This window comes from Colletotrichum scovillei (assembly GCF_011075155.1).
Source record: "Colletotrichum scovillei strain TJNH1 chromosome Unknown Contig00006, whole genome shotgun sequence".
NCBI lineage: Eukaryota > Fungi > Ascomycota > Sordariomycetes > Glomerellales > Glomerellaceae > Colletotrichum > Colletotrichum scovillei.
The window spans coordinates 2,569,662-2,590,569 of record NW_023336264.1 but is presented as its reverse complement, the minus strand read 5'-3'; the positions used below and the strand labels follow the sequence as shown (position 1 = coordinate 2,590,569).

The 20,908-nt window shown below is 54.0% G+C and overlaps 4 protein-coding genes across 4 annotated transcripts; 2 read left to right on the top strand and 2 right to left on the bottom strand.

Moving 5' to 3' along the window:
• Positions 1–338: 338 nt before the first annotated feature.
• Positions 339–3,073, bottom strand: HER10_EVM0012773 (methyltransferase). The gene is made up of 3 exons (XM_035482159.1): positions 1,893–3,073; positions 1,621–1,825; positions 339–1,570 (listed from the first exon to the last, which is right to left on the bottom strand). Exons 1-3 carry the CDS (start codon positions 2,893–2,895, stop codon positions 1,090–1,092), a joined length of 1,689 nt encoding a protein of 562 aa, XP_035333549.1. The 5' UTR covers positions 2,896–3,073; the 3' UTR covers positions 339–1,089.
• A 4,292-nt stretch (positions 3,074–7,365) lies between these two features.
• On the top strand, positions 7,366–8,485 carry HER10_EVM0003132 (NUDIX domain-containing protein; the record flags this gene model as incomplete). Its single annotated transcript, XM_035472818.1, has 2 exons — positions 7,366–8,417; positions 8,464–8,485. The coding sequence occupies 2 exons, from the start codon at positions 7,366–7,368 to the stop codon at positions 8,483–8,485; spliced, it is 1,074 nt and encodes a 357-aa protein (XP_035332366.1).
• Positions 8,486–9,994: 1,509 nt separating this feature from the next.
• Positions 9,995–13,570, bottom strand: HER10_EVM0010291 (uncharacterized protein; the record flags this gene model as incomplete). The annotated part of the gene is made up of 2 exons (XM_035479755.1): positions 12,913–13,570; positions 9,995–12,850 (listed from the first exon to the last, which is right to left on the bottom strand). Exons 1-2 carry the CDS (start codon positions 13,258–13,260, stop codon positions 9,995–9,997), a joined length of 3,204 nt encoding a protein of 1,067 aa, XP_035333224.1. The 5' UTR covers positions 13,261–13,570.
• A 3,264-nt stretch (positions 13,571–16,834) lies between these two features.
• On the top strand, positions 16,835–19,892 carry HER10_EVM0005478 (uncharacterized protein; the record flags this gene model as incomplete). The annotated part of the gene is made up of 4 exons (XM_035475093.1): positions 16,835–16,903; positions 17,698–18,089; positions 18,649–19,085; positions 19,273–19,892. 4 exons carry the CDS (start codon positions 16,835–16,837, stop codon positions 19,890–19,892), a joined length of 1,518 nt encoding a protein of 505 aa, XP_035332633.1.
• Between the last annotated feature and the right edge of the window lie 1,016 nt (positions 19,893–20,908).

Below are 20,908 nucleotides of genomic sequence, written 5' to 3'. Positions count from 1 at the left end.
GCAAGGAAGGGAAAGCATGGAAGGTGCAGACGAGTGCAGTTGCCAGTCACGTACTGCCTGCAGTGTGGGTGCACCACAACGGGCTGTCCCTTCCCTTCCACCTGAGGTACCTTACCAAAGTACATATCCCCCGCCTCGTTACCACACAAGCGGCGGGCACCTTCCCACGGGCGGCTTCCAAGACACCGGTGACTGGGCAAGCGTGGCTGTCCTGCGCACTTGCCAATTGGGCTTGACAACTTAACAGTGTTGGGAAGGTGCGGCACAGCACCATCACAACCCGGTCTTTCCATCCCGTCAACAACGTGGAAAGACCTGACCAACCATTGACCAATGGACTTGTTCAATACCTTGAGGCTTACCGTCAGGTGGAGTCTCAACCTGCAACTGCAGCGGGAATTAAGTGGTTCTTGCCCTCGCTAAGGACATGTCTCTCTGTTTTTCTTTCGGAAGGAACCTAACAACTGAACCATTGACGGCTTCCATGCAAGTTCCATCAAATTCCCAAATTCCCCCCTGCTGAAAAGCACGAGAGAGGGTACCCGCCGTTCCGGACCTGGGAAATGGCGTTCTGAAATCCCTGGTCGTCTTCTTGCAATGCAACGGCAACGTGCTCCATCAGCCAATGCCGCCCGTCTTCCGCCCTCCTTTCTCCTCCTCCCAAGCCACGGCTTGCACCACATTACTTGATCCTATTCCTCTTCCATCAGACACCGCAGAAGCTCGTTGTCTAGCGCTCGCCCATGTCACCTCATCACGAAAACTATGCTCCTCTCGCAATCTCGCCTCTTGTCGCCAAGACCCGACCACGATGCGGCTACCCATGTGCACCTTCTAGCCGACCATCTCGTCACTCTTCACGTCCCCTCGCCAAGCAGAACCCCATACACGATACGTCCGTAATACCGACCATACCGAACCTACACATCACCAACCTCGTCAAAGTCGCACAAACCCACTCCGCTTGCAGAATTCCAGAACAGACACTCGCTCAATACTGAACGCTAGTGGCCCTCCACGAGGCCACAGACCCTATCTCGAGGCAAAGCCCGCCTTAGGACTAATACCTAGTAGCTCTTCCTCAGTGCACTACGAATACCTAGGGAAATCCCCATACGCCGGCTTCTGTGCATACATGATCCTCAATGGCATGTACATCAACGCCGCATTATCGTGATACGCTCGCCGCACGCTGACGAGGAACATTTCAATCTGCTCTGGTGTCCACAGCAGCCCTCTGGTCAATGGGCCGAGGGCAATCGCCTGCAGTCCGTCGAGAAGAATCGTCCTCCAGTACATGCCTACTGTCTTGAGCACCCTGTTTCGCGGCCATGTACCAAGCGGCACGTGGAAAATCTTCTCCGTCACGTTGACGAAACCGGCCTCGCGCATCATATTAGGCAGCCGGTCACCTGCGGCAGCATTAAAGTCGATGCCCAGGCTCGTGAGTCCCTGGGTTACGAAACTCCAATACTGAGCCACCGGGTGTGAGGGCGGCATGGCGTTGTATGCCGATGACGGGAAGTGATGGATCTCTTGCAATTCGATCCAGCCGCCGGGTTTCAGGTGCCTATCAAAGTGTTAGGTCTGCCATTGACAAGTCGTAGACATGCGACTTACTCATATGCCCTGTGGAATAGGTTCCTCCAGTTCTTGATGGCCATAACCGTGTGTCGAGAATGGATATAATCGAAATGATTCCTCGGATACAGCCACGAACTTTCCACATCATCGACCTCGAATTTGACATTTGGCGGTACCCAGTCCGGTTGAATGGGACTGAGGTCGACTCCCAGCACAGTTGCACTCTCAAATTGGTCACCCACTACATCGTCGTTAGCATCACGAACTCTTTTAACGGCTTTGCCAAAAACCAGAGTCTCCCAACTTACTCTCAATGGCCCACGCGCCTGTCCCCGTCCCGATGTCTAGAATTTGCTGCGGCCATTCGCCAATGGGCGCAAAGTGTAGCTTCTGATTGCACAGGAGCTTGACCATGGCATGCTTCATGTCTTCACGTTCCTGCTCCACCTCGTCGTTGGGAAAGTTGTACAGTCCTTCTCGGAAGCGGTGATAGCGTCGCCCATTCTCGTACATATAATCTCGAACTGATGACGTGACGGACGTGCTGGCATTTGTCGCACTATCGCTTCCGTATCCGCCATCCGACTCTGTGCCGTCGAAAATCGAGGCCATGTCGTCACTGTCCGCCACGATGGAGCTTTCGGCTTGCGTTGCGGCTTCCGACGATTCTGTGACCTCTTGCTCGGCCGACAGATCTGGAAAAATCGGAACGCCATTGGGATGCGTCAAAGGCGACCGCAACGCAGGAAATGCATCGCGAGGCAGGTGTTGATTCGCCTCATATGCGTTGCGGTTGGCAGATCCAAAATCGGGTGCTGCTTGAGTCCTTCCCACGGGTTCGCTAGTATCTGTCTTGGCCGCCGCGGGGTCGTCGGGTAGCCGATCGAGCCTGGACGGCTTGTCCTTCTTTGCTGGCGCCGATGCTGTCGCGTCCGTCATTGAGCCGATCAATCGTTGCTGATTTGAATGCGCAATGGCGTGTTCTGTTGTGTTTTCTGCAAGTTGAGAAGAGAGCCCGGAGTTTCGCTCCTCGTGTTGCGGGAGCACGAGTTGACCGTCGGGCGCCACACATTGCTTTTTTGAGGTCCATGCCTGACCAGGGATGCCATCATCCTCTCGCGTCGCAGAAGCAGCTGGCAGCTCGTGTCTGCTCGCAGAAAGTGTCTCAGATCCGACGCCCATGGAGACATGAGCCTTCTGTTCTTTGTCTTGGAGCCCTTCTAGAGACGGTGTTCTAGCGGTTCCACCAGATGCCAACAGCATCTCGCTTGTCTGCTCATCTGCTGTCGAAAGCCCCGTCATTGCGGTCATTGGACAATGTACGCAGTCAAAAACGGCCACCGCCTTGCGCTTCGAGGCTTCAGCTTCAGTCGGTTCCGATCAGAGCTTGCTCTGATGCTGTTGGACTCTTTTGTTGTCGCCTCCGCGCCACTCGAGCATCAAGAAGTTGACGAGGATTCTGGGAGATGGACCGATCTTTAAAAGCGCAGATTCAGCCTGAACTTGTATCATGCGACGAACAAGGAGGCAACTTGCGGCTGCAGTTGTACGAGGCACTGGTCATTCACCATCAGCCAACGCTCGGCCGTGGCGCACAAACAGGAGCTTGGCGAAACTCCAAAGTACAGCACGTTGGAGCTTTATTTGACGGCATGACGGAGGGAATGACAGCTCAGGCCACCCATGCGTCAATTACTTGACTTCGCCAATACATGCAAGTTGGGTGGACAGGTCTGAATGTGATCCGTCATGGGCCCGTTGGTCTGGCCTGCTCTTTGTGGCTTGCCCTCAATATCGTTCTCAAACCAGGCCTTTTCCCTTCTTCTTTCCTTTCCCCCACAGTGGGTACGGAAAGGCTCGACCCCTCGCCAAGACGGCAAGCAATCTATGGCCTTCCCTGGAGCTGCAACTTGACAGTACATACGGATAGATCGTTCAGCTCCAATTACCTGGTCGGTGCGAAATCTCTGTGCCGCAACAACGACCAAGGTGACAAGGTTGCCTGTCCCGCCCGCGGCCCATCCCAGATCGAACACGCTGCTGCAGGGGCCTAGACTGGCTCTCGAGCCGCCGTCCTGGTTGACTTGCGGACGGACTTGACGGAGGATGGGCGGGGTGGGGAAGGTTGCATCGATGCAGGTTTGCGAAGCGACAATGGCCATTCTTCTCTAGTCCCTCGATTTGGTGGTTGGATCTTGAGCAAACAAGTTCTCATTCGCATTCGGATCTGTGCTGTTTCCTTTAAGGCTCCAGCTACGCCCATCGACTTCTTTTCAAAGATGGACTGTCGGACAACTGAAGGTTGCCTTCATTGTCTTCGGATGAACACCGTTCGTGCATCAATTGACGCAAGACGAATTCCGTCCCTCGAAATCAAGATCAAAACATTCCTTTCCAGGAATCACCATTTCGACACGATGGGACGGACCACTCAAAGCCCTGAAGGGCTAGGTCAGGCTTCTGGTCAAGTCATCTGCGACATGATTGGCGCTTGGCCAAGGCAGTAATCCAACAGCCTCACTGTTGGTCGTCGTTTCGAGCTCAGTTCCAAGTTCCAATTATTCGCCATCAACCATATACCATCACCAAATCCCCCAAATTCGCCAAATTCGAATGTTTCCAGTAACATCAATGTCAGAAAGCGCCACCTCCTTCTTATCGGGTGAAAACAACCTCTGCTCGGCCTGTGCATCCATCGACTTTGATGCCTTCGTCCATCATGCCAAAGATGTGGTGGGCAAGTCGTTGGCCGAAATCGACGAACGCTTCGTCAACCGGGATGGCTTAAATTCTCCATTTGCGCTGCTAGTATGTGATGACGACGGCGCGGTCGAGATGGTAGGCATTGAAGTCGATCACGTCGAGAGTGCCTCCGATTGTCCTTGCTACGAGATATTCAAGATACTCAAATTTGAAGGGTCGCATACTTACCTTGTGTATTACTTGTACCCTTCGCAAATACAGCATGATCAGCGAATGACGGACAAGAAACTTGCACGTTCACAACTAAAAGTGTGTTGTTTGCCTGAAGTTGACCGTAAGCCAAGTCCGAGTTACGGTAGAATGGCGAGTAAAATCAAGTTCTCCGAAACGAGCAGCACTTTTGAATTCGTCCAACCCGGCGAGCCAGAGCCTGAACTGTCAGCAGACTTGTCATCCATCAAGTCTGTTTTGGCGCGCGAAGCTTGCCCGCATCAAATCAAATCAGGGAGGGTTCAGGATTGGGAAAGACTATTTCGACGGGGACTTCCCGGGTGGAGTGTCATAGACTGCTTCGCGAACGAAATTGTCAACCTCGAGGATTGCGTTGCGTCAGCGGGGTCTTTCGATGCAGTCGAGTACGCTACCCTGAGCTATGTTTGGGGGTCCGCGCAGAGCGATTGTCTACGGCCTGGCCGCAAACTACCCGCATCCGTGCCTCGAGTCATCGAAGACGCAAAGACTGTGGCGGCCACGCTAGGATTTCAGTATCTTTGGGTCGATCGCTATTGCATCCCTCAGCATTGTGCCAAAGACGCCCATGACCAGATCCGCAACATGAACCTCGTATATGCCCGGTCGTGCATTACAATCATTGCAGCAGCAGGCCAAAGCCCGGACTACGGCCTGCCTGGGGTTGGGAAGACAACGCGAGAAGTCTTTCACACTTTCCAAATCGGATCTCATACCATCAGATGGGTGCCCCCCAATGCATACTGGGCCGAGCAGCAGATCCAGCACTCCAAATGGAATACGAGAGCTTGGACCTGTCAGGAGGCAGCTTTATCAACGAGGCGATTGTACTTTACCGACCACTTTGCCCTTTTGGAGAATGGAAAGGAGGGAGAAAGCTACATCGAAGGCCTGCCGAATCAACTGTGCCCAAAGAACGGGACCGCATGGGATGGTCTATATAAGTTAGGTTCCATTCCAAACGCAGGAAGCTATGCAACACGGGAGCTTTCCTTTGAGGCAGACGTCTTTCGCGCATTTCAGGGATGCCAGTCCCATTATAACCATGGGCACATGGGGCAGTCTGTCCTGTTTTATGGAATACGGATTGGATATAACTGCGAGTTTTCGTCGGCTTTGCTCTGGGAAAGCTCAACATTGTCGGTTCAGCCCCGAAGACGCGCTTGGGGCCAGAGTTGGACGTGGCTGGGATGGCATGTCTCGCTGGAGTCTGAGTCAGCAAATGCTTTTCCATGGCTCACTTGGTTCCCATCCTACCATTCGCAGGTGGAATATGAGGAGTATTTTGTGCCTACTGTACAAGTTTCACTTCGGTACACAGACGGATTCACCTTCAAGTGGGCTTCCATGATGAAAGAAAGGATCTATAAGTTGATTCAGGACCGAGATGAGGGTACCATTGAGTTTATCCTCGTTACGGGACTGACTTTTGGATTCAAAGCGTTGTGGTCCATGTCAAGGGAAGAGGTATATATCGCCAGGGCTGGGTCACGGGCGAACACCAGCCAAGGCCCCACGAAAGCATATGTTCAATGGCCAAGTCTGCACGTTTTGGACGAAACCGCACGCGAATCCTACGGAATTACACAAGAGGAGTTGTCGGACGAGTCTCAGGCTCTCTGTCTTTGCATGGGATCCTCTATCGAATCTAGACAAGGCCATCTCTGCTGTCTGGGGCTGGTGTCGTCTGACGGCGGTTCGACTTGGCAACGATTGGACGTGTTCAAGATCTGGTTTGAAGATAGCAGGGAACATGTATGTCCGGAGGCTTTCGGGTGGGACCGGAGGGAGCTCAGGATACGCTGAACTATGGTTTACTGCTTTGGGGTACCTGCGTGAACTTGATATCGTTGATGGGTGAATGTCTCCAAGGCATCATTGATGGCAGCTTGTTTTCTAAGCGCCCCTCCCCCCTCCAACAACACGACGTGCGGGAGCGGCTACCCGGATAGATGGAGTTAGAGAGCTTGAGAGCTCTTGAGACCCTGGTGCATTCCCCTTTACTCTCTCTGCTTGTCTTTGTATCTCCATTTCACGTTTCTGCGTGCAATCACGACTCTGAACTCAGGATATTTCCTTTTCGTGGATATGTTCACTTATCCATGGTAAAACAAATTTTGCAGATACCTTGACTTTGGAGTCCTATGACCCGTCAGTGATAGCGGCCTAGGTAGCGCATGTGACTTTATAGACGCCCTCCCGAATCTCATTGTGGGGTTTTGGAACCAAGATCGTCCGTACGTGAGCTCGACGGCGGGACAGTTTGTATCTCCCAAATATACTGACAAATGCCTTAGTTCCGGAGGGGCACAGGAGCCAGATAATGAACATAACTCCATTTCTTAATTTGAAGGACATTGCCTGCGAAAAAATTAATTTGGTTGCCGCTTTTCTTCCTTTTCCTGTACACGGCAATGCTTATAACAGGCCATATTGCACGCGATCTCCGGACGCAAGTGAAATCTCTCTAGCAAGAATGGCCTTTGAAGCGTGAAACCCTTGAGGTATCTCCGTTGACGTGTTAGTCATTCCGGTGATACTAGTCCAGCATGGTGCCTCGCGACTATGATCTTCGTTTCGGAGATGGAAACTGCCAACGCTACAAGTCAAGTCAGGTTTCCCGTAGGCTTTTCCCCAGCTGCGACTTATGATCATCGAATACACTAGAGCTAACGACAAAAACTCAGCGGCAGTGTCATCTAATTGTACTTCACCATCAATCTGCAAGAGAATACTAGAAACAGCATCATCTAACCGTAAGCCAACCTCAACCCCCTTACAAATATCAATCAGACACCAATCAGAAATCAACGACAAAGACCATCGACAATGGACGAATCCAAAAACGAGACCGGCAAAGTGGGAGGTGTATACACCTACTTCCAATCCCTCACCAACCTCATCCCCCGACGGGCGAAAAGCTTGATCTGCGGCTGCGTAGACGACATCATCCTCCACAGCATCACCTCCATCTTCATCAAACCCTTCATGAGCTACGTCTTCCTCACCACGGTAGTCTTGGTCTCGATTGCGGGGATCGCGCACCATCCCTTGCTCTTTGCCTTCTTCTCAATCCTCACCTACGCGAACCAGCATATCGTGGATATGGTGATCACCGGGTTGGTAAAGTCGGCGTCTGCGATTTGGGTCGATGCCGCGGTGCTGTGGTTTATTATGTCGGTTCACTTCTTTCGCGAGAGGAGACGACGGCTTCCGAGGAGGGAGTGGATTGCTAGGTGGGACGTCATCACTTTGGGGATCAATGCGGTTGTATACCTTGCCCCGTGGGCGCCTCAACAGGACTTCGTGTATGTCTCGGCCTCGACGACCGCTCCCGAGGATGACGGGTTTCGACTGACGTGGGGATACTACGCTTCCCTACTGCTAGTTCTCGGCCAAATAGAGGGCGCGTTTGCGGAGAACATTTGGCAAACGAGGCTCGATGCCCAGAGGACACCCAAGGACAGGAAGTATGAGTGCCTGAGGAGAGTGTGGTATGGTTTCCGCTTCTGGGGTTGGGTTGTGTCGAATCGGGCGATGATCTATCTGTGTAATATGGCTGCTTGGGATGCGGTGGTGGAGTTGGTGGTTTGGGAGTATGTACCTGTGGCGTACGGAGGGTTGGCGTACTTTGGGATGATTGTTGGGATGTTGACGTTTGTTGTGCTGTGGGCGTTGGATCGGTGGAAGGCGATGTGGGGGGTCAGGGTGGGTTCGAAGGGTCGTGGGAGAGATAAGGGCGACGATGAGGAGGACGATGATGAGGATGATGAGAGCGACGACGATGAGAGCGACAGCGAAGGGGACGATAGCGATGGGGACGAGCGCGAAGAGGACTATAACGAAGAGGACGTTGACGTTGAGGATCATGAGGCGCATGAGTACAGCCGGGAGGATTATTCCCTAGGTTGCAAACATGCTCTAAAGTTTCTCAGATGGTGAGGAATGAAAAGGATGACACGTCGAGGTCAAATGTACGCCGGGAATAGGTCAAGGACGTTGGTCACATCAGACCCAAAGTAGCTCACAACTAACGTCGTTATTAGCTAGCATCTGTTCATCAGTCAGGTAGTCCCACAGAAAGTATCCTCGTCTCATCGCCGCATGGAGTATAACAAGAATCCCAACGAGTGTAATTCAAACTCCTACTGTCTTATAAGAACTACTTGCCAAATCCGGCTAGTCACTTGACACCCGGCCGCCGGCGCCGAAGCCGTGCCCCACATCGGCAAAGTGAGTCAATCCCCCGCGCCACCGTCTCCGTCCTCGGAACGGGCCCCAACGCCAGTGCATCTGCACCTCGCCTTCCGTCTGACATTCCAACCACCAGGCACCCGCACCACCACAACCAGGCACCCGGAATTCACGACGCCATCCAGGCACCCACGACCTACAAAGCCAACACCATCGAAGCATCAATCTCCTCGATTCAGAGAAAGTCTACCATTGAATACCTTACCATCAACTAAAATGCCTCCCGCAGCGCCAACACCATCACTCGACTACACAACATCCCCCTCCCTCCTTCCCTACACCCTCCGCTTCCACCCCTACAACCCGCCATCAAACTCTTCGTCTTCGTCAACGCCCCCCCAAGAAGTCTTCCACACCCACCGCCTCTGCGTAGGCGCCGCAGTCCTCTCCCCCTCTCTCCCCACTTCTACATCGCCCCTCAAAATCCTCCTCCTCCAACGCTCCGCAAAAGAATCCGCCCTCCCCCACAAATGGGAACTCCCCGGCGGCGCAGCAGAATCCCTAGACTCCGACTCCCTCGCTTCCGCCGCCCGCGAACTCTGGGAAGAGACCGGCCTCCGCGCGAAGAACTTCGTGGCGCTGGTGGGATGTTATCAATGGGAGGGTGCTGGGGCCGGTGAGGGAGCGCAGGCTGTGGCGGGGGACCAGGCGTGGGGGTTATCGAGGGGTGGGGTTGGGATTATTGAGGTTGGACGATTGTCTGACGATGGTGCGGTCACGGGGGAGGGGAAGGGGGAGGAGGGGGCGGCTGCGGGAGATGGGGTGGTGAAGGATTCGCACAAGTTCTTCAAGGGACGGGATGCGTGGAGGAAGTATACGTACCTCGTGGAAGCCGAAACCACAGGAGAAGGGGAGATGAAGGTTGAGATTGACCCCGAGGAACACGACGATTTCGTCTGGGCTACGGAGGAGGAGGTGCGTGCTGATCGGTGTGGGGAGAGGGTGTTTGAGTGGACTTCGGAGCATCAGAAGCTAGATATCTTGAGGGCTTTTGAGATTGCGAGAGGGAAGAAGTAAGTCCATGATAATGAGGGTGGTGGGATAGGTGAGATTCATCGATAGACGGGAATGACTAGAAGAAGCGCGGGTGATGGATGCGATTGTTGTTCTCAAGTTCCCTCTAGAGACCTGAGGATCCCTCTATAGATACAATCAATGCATACCTAAATCTACATCCTCACAACCAACTTCATACTCATCAGCCTTACTTCTTCTTCGATCCCCTCCCGCCACGTCCCCCCTTGCCCTGCTGCCCCTTGGCCCCCGACCCTCCACTCCCACCAGACATCATAACTCTAACCTTACCAACCGGCACGACATTAATACTCTCCTCCGCCTTGAGCGCCTTCATAAGCTCAACCTCCCTCGGCCACATCTTCTCCTTATCCTGCGCCCGCTCGTCGAGCGCCCCCTTCTTGGACGAATCGCTCTTCCACCTCTCAAACACCTCCTTCACCGCCTTGCCCTTCTTCACCGCGCCAGGCTGGAGCTTGGCCTTGTACTTGAACTTGCCCATGGCGGTCCACGGCGCACACACGGGGATCGCCTCGAGAATCTCATCGCCGGGGAGAGGCCACCCGACCAACGAATCGAGCAGCGTCATCTTGCTCAGCTCATCCGAATCCAGAACCTCGACGCCCTCCTCGTTCATCAGCCTGCGAATCTCCTCATGCTCGGCCGTCTCCTTTTGCTGCTTCTCGTGCTGCGCGCGGCGACGTTCCTTTTGGTACGCCAGCTGGGCTTCTCGCTCAGCCTTGCTCTGCGCCTCGGCTTCGGCTCTTTGCTTGCCGCGCGCGGAGCCGTAGAGGGCTTCGGCTGCTGCTCTGTCCTCCTCGTCTTGGTCCTTGTACTTGGCTGCAATCTTCTTGGCTTTGTTGCGTCGGCCTCGTTTGGCTGGTTGTTGCTTCTCGGTAGCGGCGGTGCTTGGTGCACCGGACGGCTCTGCGGGGGTTGATGTTTGTCCCGTAGCTGCCTTGTCGCTCTCTTCTTCGTCGCCATCCCCGTCTTCTTCCTCGTTGTCCTCATCTTCCTTCTCTGCCGTCTCGGCTTCATCCTCCGCAGACTGTTCCGCAGGCTTGTCCTCTTCAATCTTGAGGTTTGACAATTCCTCGGCAGGGGACTCTTCAGATGCAAGCTGCTCTTCTGAGTCGTCCTGTCCACTCTGTCCAAGATTCTGCAGAGGGTTGTCCCGCGGCTTCTCATCCTCCTGATCGTCCTCAGAGCCAATATCGGAGGCATCATCAGGAACGTCATCATCAGCTTGAGCGGCATCAGTCGCAGTCTCTGGTGCCGCGCTATCGGCCGCCGAAGCCGAAACATCAGCCGTCTCATACAGTCTGTGCTTCACATGCCTGGCCTTGCTCTCTTCGCTAATCTTGAACATGATGCCGAGACCGAGCAGAAGCTGTGCGGGAGGGAGGAAGTTCTTCTGACCCCTGACCATGAAGCTTCCCGTGGGGAGATACTCTCCCGTAGGAGCAGACTTGGAAACCTGGTCGGCGTTCACCCACCATGCACCCATACCTGCCTTTGAATCCCACGCACTCGAGCTGCACACGGCCATTGTGCCTGCCTGCGCTAACGTCGAAGGAGGGATAGGCGCACCCGGGTCGCTGGGAGTGTTTTTGATGATGACGGTTGCGGCGCCGTGCATATCCGCGTGAACGTAGACGTCGCCCTTGCGGAGATAGCGCTTGTACAACATCTCGTTCTGCTGCGCATCCTTGCCTGCCAGCACCAGGTATCCATCAGACGAGACAAACCAGGTGAACTTTTCGAACCAGATCTGCTTCCGGATTGGCGCAAGGACAGCCTTCTCCGTCTTGAGGCCCTTCTTCAGCTCAGCCTGAATCTTCTGCTCGGCGTTCTTCAACGCGATCTGGGACTGCAAGACCGTCTTCTCCTCCTTCTTAGCGGCGCTCCTCTTTTGCTCGTGGTATCCTCTGGAGTTCGCCCATGGCGTAAGGGTGATATCAACGTCGATTTCCAGATGTTTTGAGGTCTTTTGCTTGTTGCTGGTCTCTTCCTCGTCGCTGTCGGATGCATCAGAGTCGGTCTCGTAGTTGGACTCGTCGTCTTCGATATCTTCCTCCTCTCCCAGCAGCAAGGTAATCGTGTTATCCGCAAGCTTCAGCGGCAGCTTAATGATCTCCGCCACAGGGTTGCGCCGCTTCTGCTCGCGCTCAATGAGCTTGCTGATGTCGACCCAATCCATGCCTTGCTGTAGAAGCCCATTGACCGCATCCATCGCCTCCTGCACACGCTCGACGTTTGCCTCGATCGCGGTAGCCTTCTGGACGTTGAGGGATTTCGCCTCTCGGAGTCCTTCGATGCGCTTCTCCTGGTCGTTTCTCGCGGCGTCAAGCTTCCTCCTTGCCGCAGCCTCTCGTTCAGTCAGTCTTGACTCCAGCTTCTGGCCCTCCAGAGATGAGAAGAACTCGTCAACAGTCTTATTGTAGCCATCGAACTCGATGACTTTGACGGAGGCATCGTTTGCAAATTTGTTTGGCAAGAAAGGGTGGAAGTCGTCGTAGAGAAGATCCGATCTCTTCGCCTCCTCTCCTTCCGCTGCTGGCGCGCCGTCCGGCTTCGATCGGTACTTTGCAAAGATGTAGCCCTTGGCCGTGGCAGAGCTGGTGGCAACTTCCACAATACTCCGAGCCTCGGTCAGCGCCTTCAAGAGCGCATCCAGAAGCGACTCGTCCTCGAGAATCTCGGCGGGTTTCTTGGTGCCGTCGAACTTGGTAATCTGGAATGCGTGGTCGACAAGGATAGGCGGTAATTCGGTGATCGTCGTCGCCAAGCTCCTCCTCAACTCGTCGCCAGGCTTCGTCTTGATCTTCTTCCCCGCAGAGACAGCTGTCGCGCTCTTCTTGACTGACAACTCCAGCGCCGCTCGTACTCTCTCCTTCGTAAGATCGGGAACGCCGTTGAAATTCTGCCGGTTGTCTAGAGAGTAGCTCAACCCGATTCTCTGAGGTTCCTGGCCCTCTCCTTCGGGGACGTTGCGCAGGAGTGTGAGGATCTTGAGGTCGGCGTCGGTCAAGATGACGTTTCCGCTCTGCGTAAAGACAAAGTCAGTGGTTGGATTCTTGTCGCACATAGATAAATCAAGCCACTTACAGCAAAGAACTCGAGGAAGAGGCGGTACTGGCCATCGCTAAACTGAAACTCCAGAATTCTGTCCGTTCCAACCTGCTTAACAGACGTCAACCGCCTCGTCTTCAGAAACTTGCGCAACCGCGCCACAAAAGCCGAGGGCGCCGCGGCGGTCGTGCGCGTAAAGTCTGTAAGGTGGCATCGGAAGCCAGAGTCTATGATGAGCTGCTTCTTGTTGTCGGGCTTGGCGAACTTGAGGAGCAGGATCTTGGAGGAGAGGTCGTAGACGTTGGCGAGTCGCAGGGTCGTGAGGCTCTCTTGGAGCTCGTGGGCGATGACTTTGACGTCGATGGAGGAGAAACGCTGCTTCATGACTGCGGCAGTCGAGTCGTAGAGGTTTCGTACGAGGTCGAGTTAGCAAAGCGAGCGCGCCAGTCTGTTTTGTGGCGGCTTTGGTGTTGCAGAGAGTTGAATACGTTGCCAGTGAGGGGCAGGAATTCGTGATGCAAATGAATAATCGCGGGGCATTCGTGGCTGAGGAGCTTTGAAAATGTGGAATGCGCCACGATGACGTCACGTGCTTGGTTTGTCACCGGGGACTTCACTCCACGTTCGTCGGGTCTTTCTGCCAATTGTCAGGAAATCCAAATAGTTCTTCAGTCTTGTGTGACTATTGATACGTGGTAAGAGATCCAGGTGATTTCAATTCGGATTATGGGCTTCATTGATGGGAATTGGCCTCATTGTGATTTCTCATCTCTCATCCCGAGCTGGCCGTGATGACGCACACCGAGCTCCTAGCGCCACATTTCGAGCTTCAAGCAAAGACGAAGAGCTGTCATACTAAATTAGAGCTCCATGCCACCGGTTCGTGGTGACAGATGCCAGCTCAAATGATACGCGAAAGTCTTTGTCTTTGAAGTTTCACTCGAAACGTTGTAAGTGAATTGATCATACAATCAGTCCAAGGCTTGCCAATCTTCAATTGATCCTTTACAATCACATGTGTCTGAATGCTTGAATCAACAAAGCCTTGAATCAAGGAATAGGCTATACGCTCTCCATCAAAGGACGGCTATCATTCAAGATAATACACTTGATGGCGGTTTTGGTAGCATGCCACTACGACATGTCACTCTATAGGTGGTGCGGCTCAGCATGTTAAAAGGACTGCAAAGTAGTATTAATAGCTTGACAGATATAATATCCATGTCTAACGGCTCAAGCGCGTACTTGATAGTGGCATTTTCCAGTGCGGTCTTCGAACTTTGAGGTCGACGATAACTTTCTGAAGCAACACGAAATCAGAATTAAACACAAGCAGTGCATGGACTCTACTAGATGCGTCAACCCGCGCAGCGAAGCCATTGTTCACCAGTCTTAGCCTTCAACGAGGAAGAATGTAGGCCATGGACATGCAGCCGGCATGGAGTATACGGAGTATCAGCTGTGCCTTTCGCAAAGACGTGATTAATATCGCCATTCACTTCAAGGTTTCGGTCCTCAAATTCGTTGGCCAACTGCCGTCTCCCCATGGCCTCTTCGGAGACGATCTCCTGTATCCATCCTTCACAGCGACCCCATGGCTCTCTCGTTTAACCGACAACGGCAAGAAACATTCCCCAGCTCTTTTGACTTTCATGTGATCCATCCATACGAACGACAATCACATCTGTTATCCTCTGTTCGATCCCGTCGGCGGCGGAGAGCGATGGTCGTCCAGTGCCGAAGAAAGGGTATCCAATTACAGTTAGCGCGGGAGCCGGGGCCAGTCAGTCGTCACGGCAACCAGGTGCGTTGCAAGGAAGCTCCCGCCCGTGTGCCCCGACCGGTTCGTCTGGTTTGATGGCTTTGGTTTGAAACCATTGACAATATGATGCCAATTGGGATGATCCAAGGACGGGAGGCTGGTGATTATGAATAGCTCCAACCTCCCCCGTTGCAGAGTGCCAGAGTCTCGTGGGAGCGCAAAACTGGGACGGAGCAGCGTCTCTATGACTCTCTGATGGATCCAGGGGAAATGGGGAATCTGACTGCTGAGATCCATCAATGGTTTGAAGCCCCACTCGGGCGCTGCGGGCGGGATCCGTGAGGTAGGCAGGACCGCAGGTAGGGTACTTTGCCTTGGCCACGTCGTAGGCCTCCCTGGAAAAAGCAAAGCCGCCAGCCAGCCTCGTTTTGCATGTGCGACCGTCGACTTGCATGAGTTGTGCGGCGGTTGCAGACAGACAGTCCAATGGAGGTGGTCCACGATGTAGGAGACCCAGTATTGGATCCCCCGTATTGGTGTGAGAAGTTGCAAAGTGGTCAATTGCTGATTTTCGCAGGGCCTCAGCAGCAGGCGCCGGCCTGAGAACCCTGGAAACAAGAAGCCGGGAAGGGCGATTGCAGCTGAAAGGTGGTTGGGGAAGCTCCACGACTGGCCAATTGAGTTTCCGGGCTGCCGCGGTCAGGCTATGCGGACCATGCAGACGGTCGATAGCGGGCATTTGGGCCGTGGGCGAAGCGACGATCTTCGTACCCAGCCCCAAGTCGGTGTTTTGTTTGTTGTATCCGTAACTTGACGAGCGTGTCAACAAGCTGCCAGATGTGACAGGCGACATAGACAGAGCGTATTTCGTAGGGTCGGGAGCATCAGCGCAATTCGCGACAGCCGTCAGCAATGCAGCTGGACGCATGGAGGCATTCGACACGGCCCATCGTTAGTGCCTGTTCGTCGCCTCATGCTCAAGAACACAGTGACAGTCCAATGAGTCCATAGACTGGCGCCTCTCGAACTTGTGGCGCCCATCACGGCGCCTGAGTGGGAATGTCTGTGGGCCACGGGATACCATAACAAATTGCAGATTCTGGCCGATGGTGAGAATCTGGGGTTCCCTCTTCCTGGCACCACAAGGTCCCAGTTTCTTCCTCTTCTCTGCTCCAGCCTCGGGTGTTTTGTCAGGGCCAGCCCAGCCAGCAAAGTTGGGGTTATTCTGTTGCTGATCGACCACGGCGCCTGTAATCTTGGTGTGAAGGGAAGGACCCAGAAACAAGCAGCCGAGGACGAAGCTGGTCGCGGCGGTCGGGCCAGCAGCTCTAACTTATCCAGGACGGTGGTCAATAATCAATGCTGGGAGGTCCACTGTTGGAGCTTGCGCAAGCGGGCGTCTTGGAGGTGCGATTACTGCCGACATTGCCTGGCACACTTTGCAGCGCTAGGGAAAAGAGGTGTGTGGGTGCCCATGTGTACGTAGTAGTGTATGGGGTGGGAGAGCTGAGCTCTGTAGAAGCTTTGGTGCTGTGGTGGTCCATCGAGTCGGCAGCATCTTGCATGCAGTAGGATGACATTTCATCGCATGTGAATGACTCGAATAGTTATTACTTGCATGAAGATGGGCCATTAAATCAATTGACTCCATATCGAAGATGTCGGGCTGTCAATTGACGCGGTTAGGCGCAGTGATTGAGTGGTGAGACTCGAAAGAGAGAGCTTTTTTGAGGTGAGGTGTGCGACATGTGCGGGCACGGGCAGTCAGAATCAGATGGGAAAGGACGGGAGGGACGAGACAGCGGGTACGGAGTACGTATCCGAGGTTCCTTCCATTAGCTCAGGTACGTAGCGTTGTACTGAGGTGGTCGGTACGTTTCCACCTCACCTCAAACAGTCGGGCAGGTCGCCATCGAAATGGAGAATGGGAAAGTGTGCAGTGGTGCCCGGTACCTGCCGCGCCGGAGCAAAACTGGTGCCTGACTTGGGTACCGTTGGCCTGGACACCTCAGATGCAAGGCGTTAACTGCAACCAAGTAGCTGTGATTTGTACCTATGTACACATTTCCAGGGCGTCAAAGCTTCGAGCTGCAGCTCCGAGCTTCTCCTTCCCCCATGTCAAATCTCCACTTCCCATCCCCCAGACTAGTCCTCTTCGGGGCGGAATAAACAAACGGAATATCCACTGCTGGTTTGATGCAGGAGACGGGAGCCAATGTCAACATTCCCTCACAACACACGGCGCACTTTGTGCTGGAATCGCTCGTCTTTCTCAAGTTTCTGTCTGTCCTATCCGTACTACTATCCATACCTTACCATTTCCTGCCATTCTGCAGGCATCTTCCTCATCTCTCACCCTCGCACACCATCCATCACAACTTGAACCCACTTCAGACAGAACACAGACTCTCGGTTGGTCTCTCTCTCCTCTCACATCTTTTGATATCTCTCTCCCAGAAAACGAGACACACTCGATCTAATCCTGTCCAATCCAGATCATCCAACCCGCCTCCTCCGCATCCACTCCCAGCCGTCCATCCACCCACAAAGACACTGATCCCAGTCTCGAGTCCCACTTGGATCCAAGATAGCAGACCAGAGTCTCAAGAGGACACACTCGCACACTCTCACACACAACAGACAGTCAGACACACACAACAGACACACACACACACAACATTTCACCCCTTGCCCCGGCAACCCTTCGCAGCCCTCGGTTTCTGCAGGACTGCATTCACTCGCCGCTTGCTCTGCTGCTCGGTCCAACCATCACCCCCCAAACCCCCCGTCTTCAAAACCCAATCCGCATCGCACATCTCGAACGACCCTCTTCTCCCTCCTTCTTCTCTCCTCTCCATCCATCTCCAAAGCTTCAATCGCCCTTTTTGCCCAACTTCACCATTCTGTCGGCACACCCCCTTTCCTCCAAATCCAAAAGAGAAGAGAAAAGCAGAAGCGCGTGTCACTTGAACGACCGGCTTCTCCCACCTTTTTCTTCCCCTTTGTTTTTTTAGGAAAACGAAGCAAGAGGATACTCTTCTTTGCCTTCCTCACTTCAGGAACGCTTAGAAGATTCTCCTCTCTGCGCCCCCAAGGCCGCCAATCTGGATTTTGAAGCTCGTGTCCCCGTCCCCTTTAGCGTCTTTCCCTCCACCTACAAGGAGAGTGAGACACAAACCCAGACCCAAACAGTCACTCAGACGCATCAAGAGCTTGAGATCAAACTTCCCGAGAAGAAGCCCAACAAGCCCGGACGGGAGGAAAGTCAATACTCTTCCTTCACCACCATCGCCGAGTCGAAGCCGCAGCCGCCGCAGCAAAAGCCGCAGCAGCAGCAGCCTCTTCCCCCTCGGAAAGAGCAGCACCGCTACGAAGAAGAGGTCCGCATCGAAGAGCACTACCACCGTCCCGGTGTCCACTACGAGTCCCACAACTACCGTGAGGAGTACTGGTATGTTTTGGTCTTTCTCTATCTGTTCTCTGTTTCTCTCTATCTCTATGCCCAATCCTCTTTCTCTGCCTCTCTCTACCTCTACCTGCGGCCGGATGTGCCCATCACAGCTTATGTATGGCATGGCATCGATCGATTCATCCAGCCTCCCCCTTCCCCCCCTCACTCCCGCTTCCCTCTTCCCATGCAACCTCAAAACAACACATACCCACTCGCGTCACTCCGGTCACCGCCCCTTCTCCTCCCCTTGGCAACCATCTCTCACCTACCTACCCATCTTCCTCCTCCTTCTTCCACACACCCCTACCTCTCCTCCCACTGGGCACCCCGGCTCGGGACCGCTTCAGCTCGGGCCCCGGTATTTCGCCAAATTTCCCTCCTTGCCCATTACGAGCCGCCAGTCATGGACCCTGGACGCCTCCTCCCGGCCCCCCTAGTCCCATGTTGGCCAAGTAACCACTTGTCACGTCAAATATGTCAACCGGAGCGAAAAAGCTTCCCCATCAAGCTCCCCCATCAAAACATCAACTGACTTCTCTCTTCTTTTCCTTCTATCCAGCCCTGCCCCTCCCGCTCCTGCTCCTGCTCCCTCTCAATACACCACTCAGCAAGAGTTCCACGACACTCGCATCCACCACCACGACACTCGCGTTGAGATCGACACCCGTCACCACGAGCACCTGGTAAACCCGATTGATAAAATCGAACGCCAGTACCGTCAACGCTTCCAGCCTACCTACCACAAGGAGGAAGTCACCGTCGAGACCTACCCGGCTCCTCACCACCACCACCACCACCACTCTCACTCCGACCACCACTCGGATCACCACTCCCACCACCAGCACTCCCACGTCGACGAGTACACCGTCGAGTCTGAGCGCCCCCGTCCTCAGCAGTACAAGGAAACCATCACGGTTACCGAAGAGACCATCGAGCCTACTCACGTCTCCAAGCCCCAACACAAGTCTTCCAAGATGGGTTACTACGACGAGGATGGTAAGTCGACAAATCCCCCTCCCCAGTGCTCTGCTTGACCCCCTTTTGTGCGTGCGTGTGCTTGCTTGCTGGCTTGTCTGTCCGTCCAATACTTGTTGGGCTTTGTGTGTGCGTGTGCGTGTGTTTTGGTTGCGCCGTTCGTCCCCCCAATCTATGGACCGACACTGAAGGGTGCTCGCACCACCAGGCCACTACCATTCTTTCCGTCAAGGTCTTCACAAGCTGGCGGACAAGATTGCTCACCCCCATCACCACCACCATCATCATCATGGTCATGCTGACCGTTACGAAGTCTCCGAGGTTCGCGCCGCTTCCGCCCCCCGCCGCCAGTCTTCCGGCTCTGGCTCCGGTGCCCCTCTCCTCCCCAACACCGTCACCATCCCCTGCCACCACATCCGCCTCGGCGACTTCTTGATGCTCCAGGGCCGTCCCTGCCAGGTCATCAAGATCTCCACCTCCGCCGCCACCGGCCAGTACCGCTACCTCGGTGTCGACCTCTTCACCAAGCAGCTCCACGAGGAGTCCTCCTTCATCGCCAACCCCGCCCCCAGCGTCGTTGTCCAGACCATGCTCGGCCCCGTCTTCAAGCAGTACCGCGTCCTCGACCTCGCCGATGGTCACGTCACTGCCATGACCGAGACCGGCGACGTCAAGCAGGGCCTGCCCGTCATTGACCAGTCCAACCTCTGGTCCCGCCTCAACAACGCCTTTGAGTCCGGCCGTGGCTCCGTCCGCGTCCTTGTCCTCAACGATGCTGGCCGCGAGCTCGCCGTCGACGTCAAGGTCATCCACGGCTCCCGTCTGTAAGCGTATCACGCTATGTCAATGGTTTATCTAGCAAACATGTCATGTACGAATTACAGATGATCAAATGTAATGGAAGAAATTGAAGTCGATTTTTTGGATAAAAACAGAACGGATAAAGGATCCAGGAGTCTTTTACGTAGATATGTAGCTCTGTATATGATCTGTAATCCATATGTTGGGTACTACACTATACTGTCTCAAATATGCTCTGTGACCTTGGTGATGCTCTGGTTTCTTTGCGTTTCTGATGAAGGACTATTCTCGTATCTACTTGGTATAACTCGAGCTCATTACGGGAGCTCCTAGCAGTACGTCACATCTATCAAGCTTCAGCCTTTGAGGCGAGGAGTTGGCGGTTGGAAGTGCGTGCTTGTCGCACAGCAAGGCATCTTCAGAGACATGCGCGAGCTGGTGCTCTCCCTCCTCTACTATGTCCCATCTAGTCATCAAACGTACATGGACCAATTGACCATGTTCATCCACCAAATTCCACACACCTTCAGGGCCTTGTGTGATTCCTGTAGTCATGTTTATTCATGGACATCACATTACAGGGATCACTCGACCTCTCGATACACCACCTCATCATGAGAAGAACAGAAGTCATTGTGACCGCCATTCACCGCCAAAGTCGTGGCGTCGTCACCTGTCACTCATCTTGGGAAATTCCTCAATTGAACTTGCACGTGTGGGAACTTTGCCTCTTTCCCCAACCTATATCTATCCCGTGGCGGTAGGAGCTCGAGAAGTTGTGGATGGGTGGATGTCTTCGTATTTATTGTCAGAAAGTGAGTGTCGAAAGACTGGTGAATTTACCGTGTGGTTGCACGGGTCTGGGAAAACCGCCACATATGGTTCCCCCACCCTCTTCAACCGGATCATCAATACTTTTGGATTTTCATCAATCGTTCTCTCCGGGTAGGACGGTTTAACAGATCGTTATAGAGACAAAGAAGGAGGGGAATGTGAATCGTGGAGTGTTCGGTGGTGATGCTATCAAGCTCAACCATCGTGAA

What these genes read in the sequence shown, in the direction of transcription:
- HER10_EVM0012773 (XM_035482159.1), bottom strand. Translation starts at nt 2,895, where the DNA reads ATGACCGCAATGACGGGGCTTTCGACAGCAGATGAGCAGACAAGCGAG. An exon ending in AGGCGCGTGGGCCATTGAGA is followed by an intron (nt 1,826 to 1,892) that starts GTAAGTTGGGAG and finishes ACGACGATGTAG; the next exon opens with TGGGTGACCAATTTGAGAGT. An exon ending in CTATTCCACAGGGCATATGA is followed by an intron (nt 1,571 to 1,620) that starts GTAAGTCGCATG and finishes ACACTTTGATAG; the next exon opens with GCACCTGAAACCCGGCGGCT.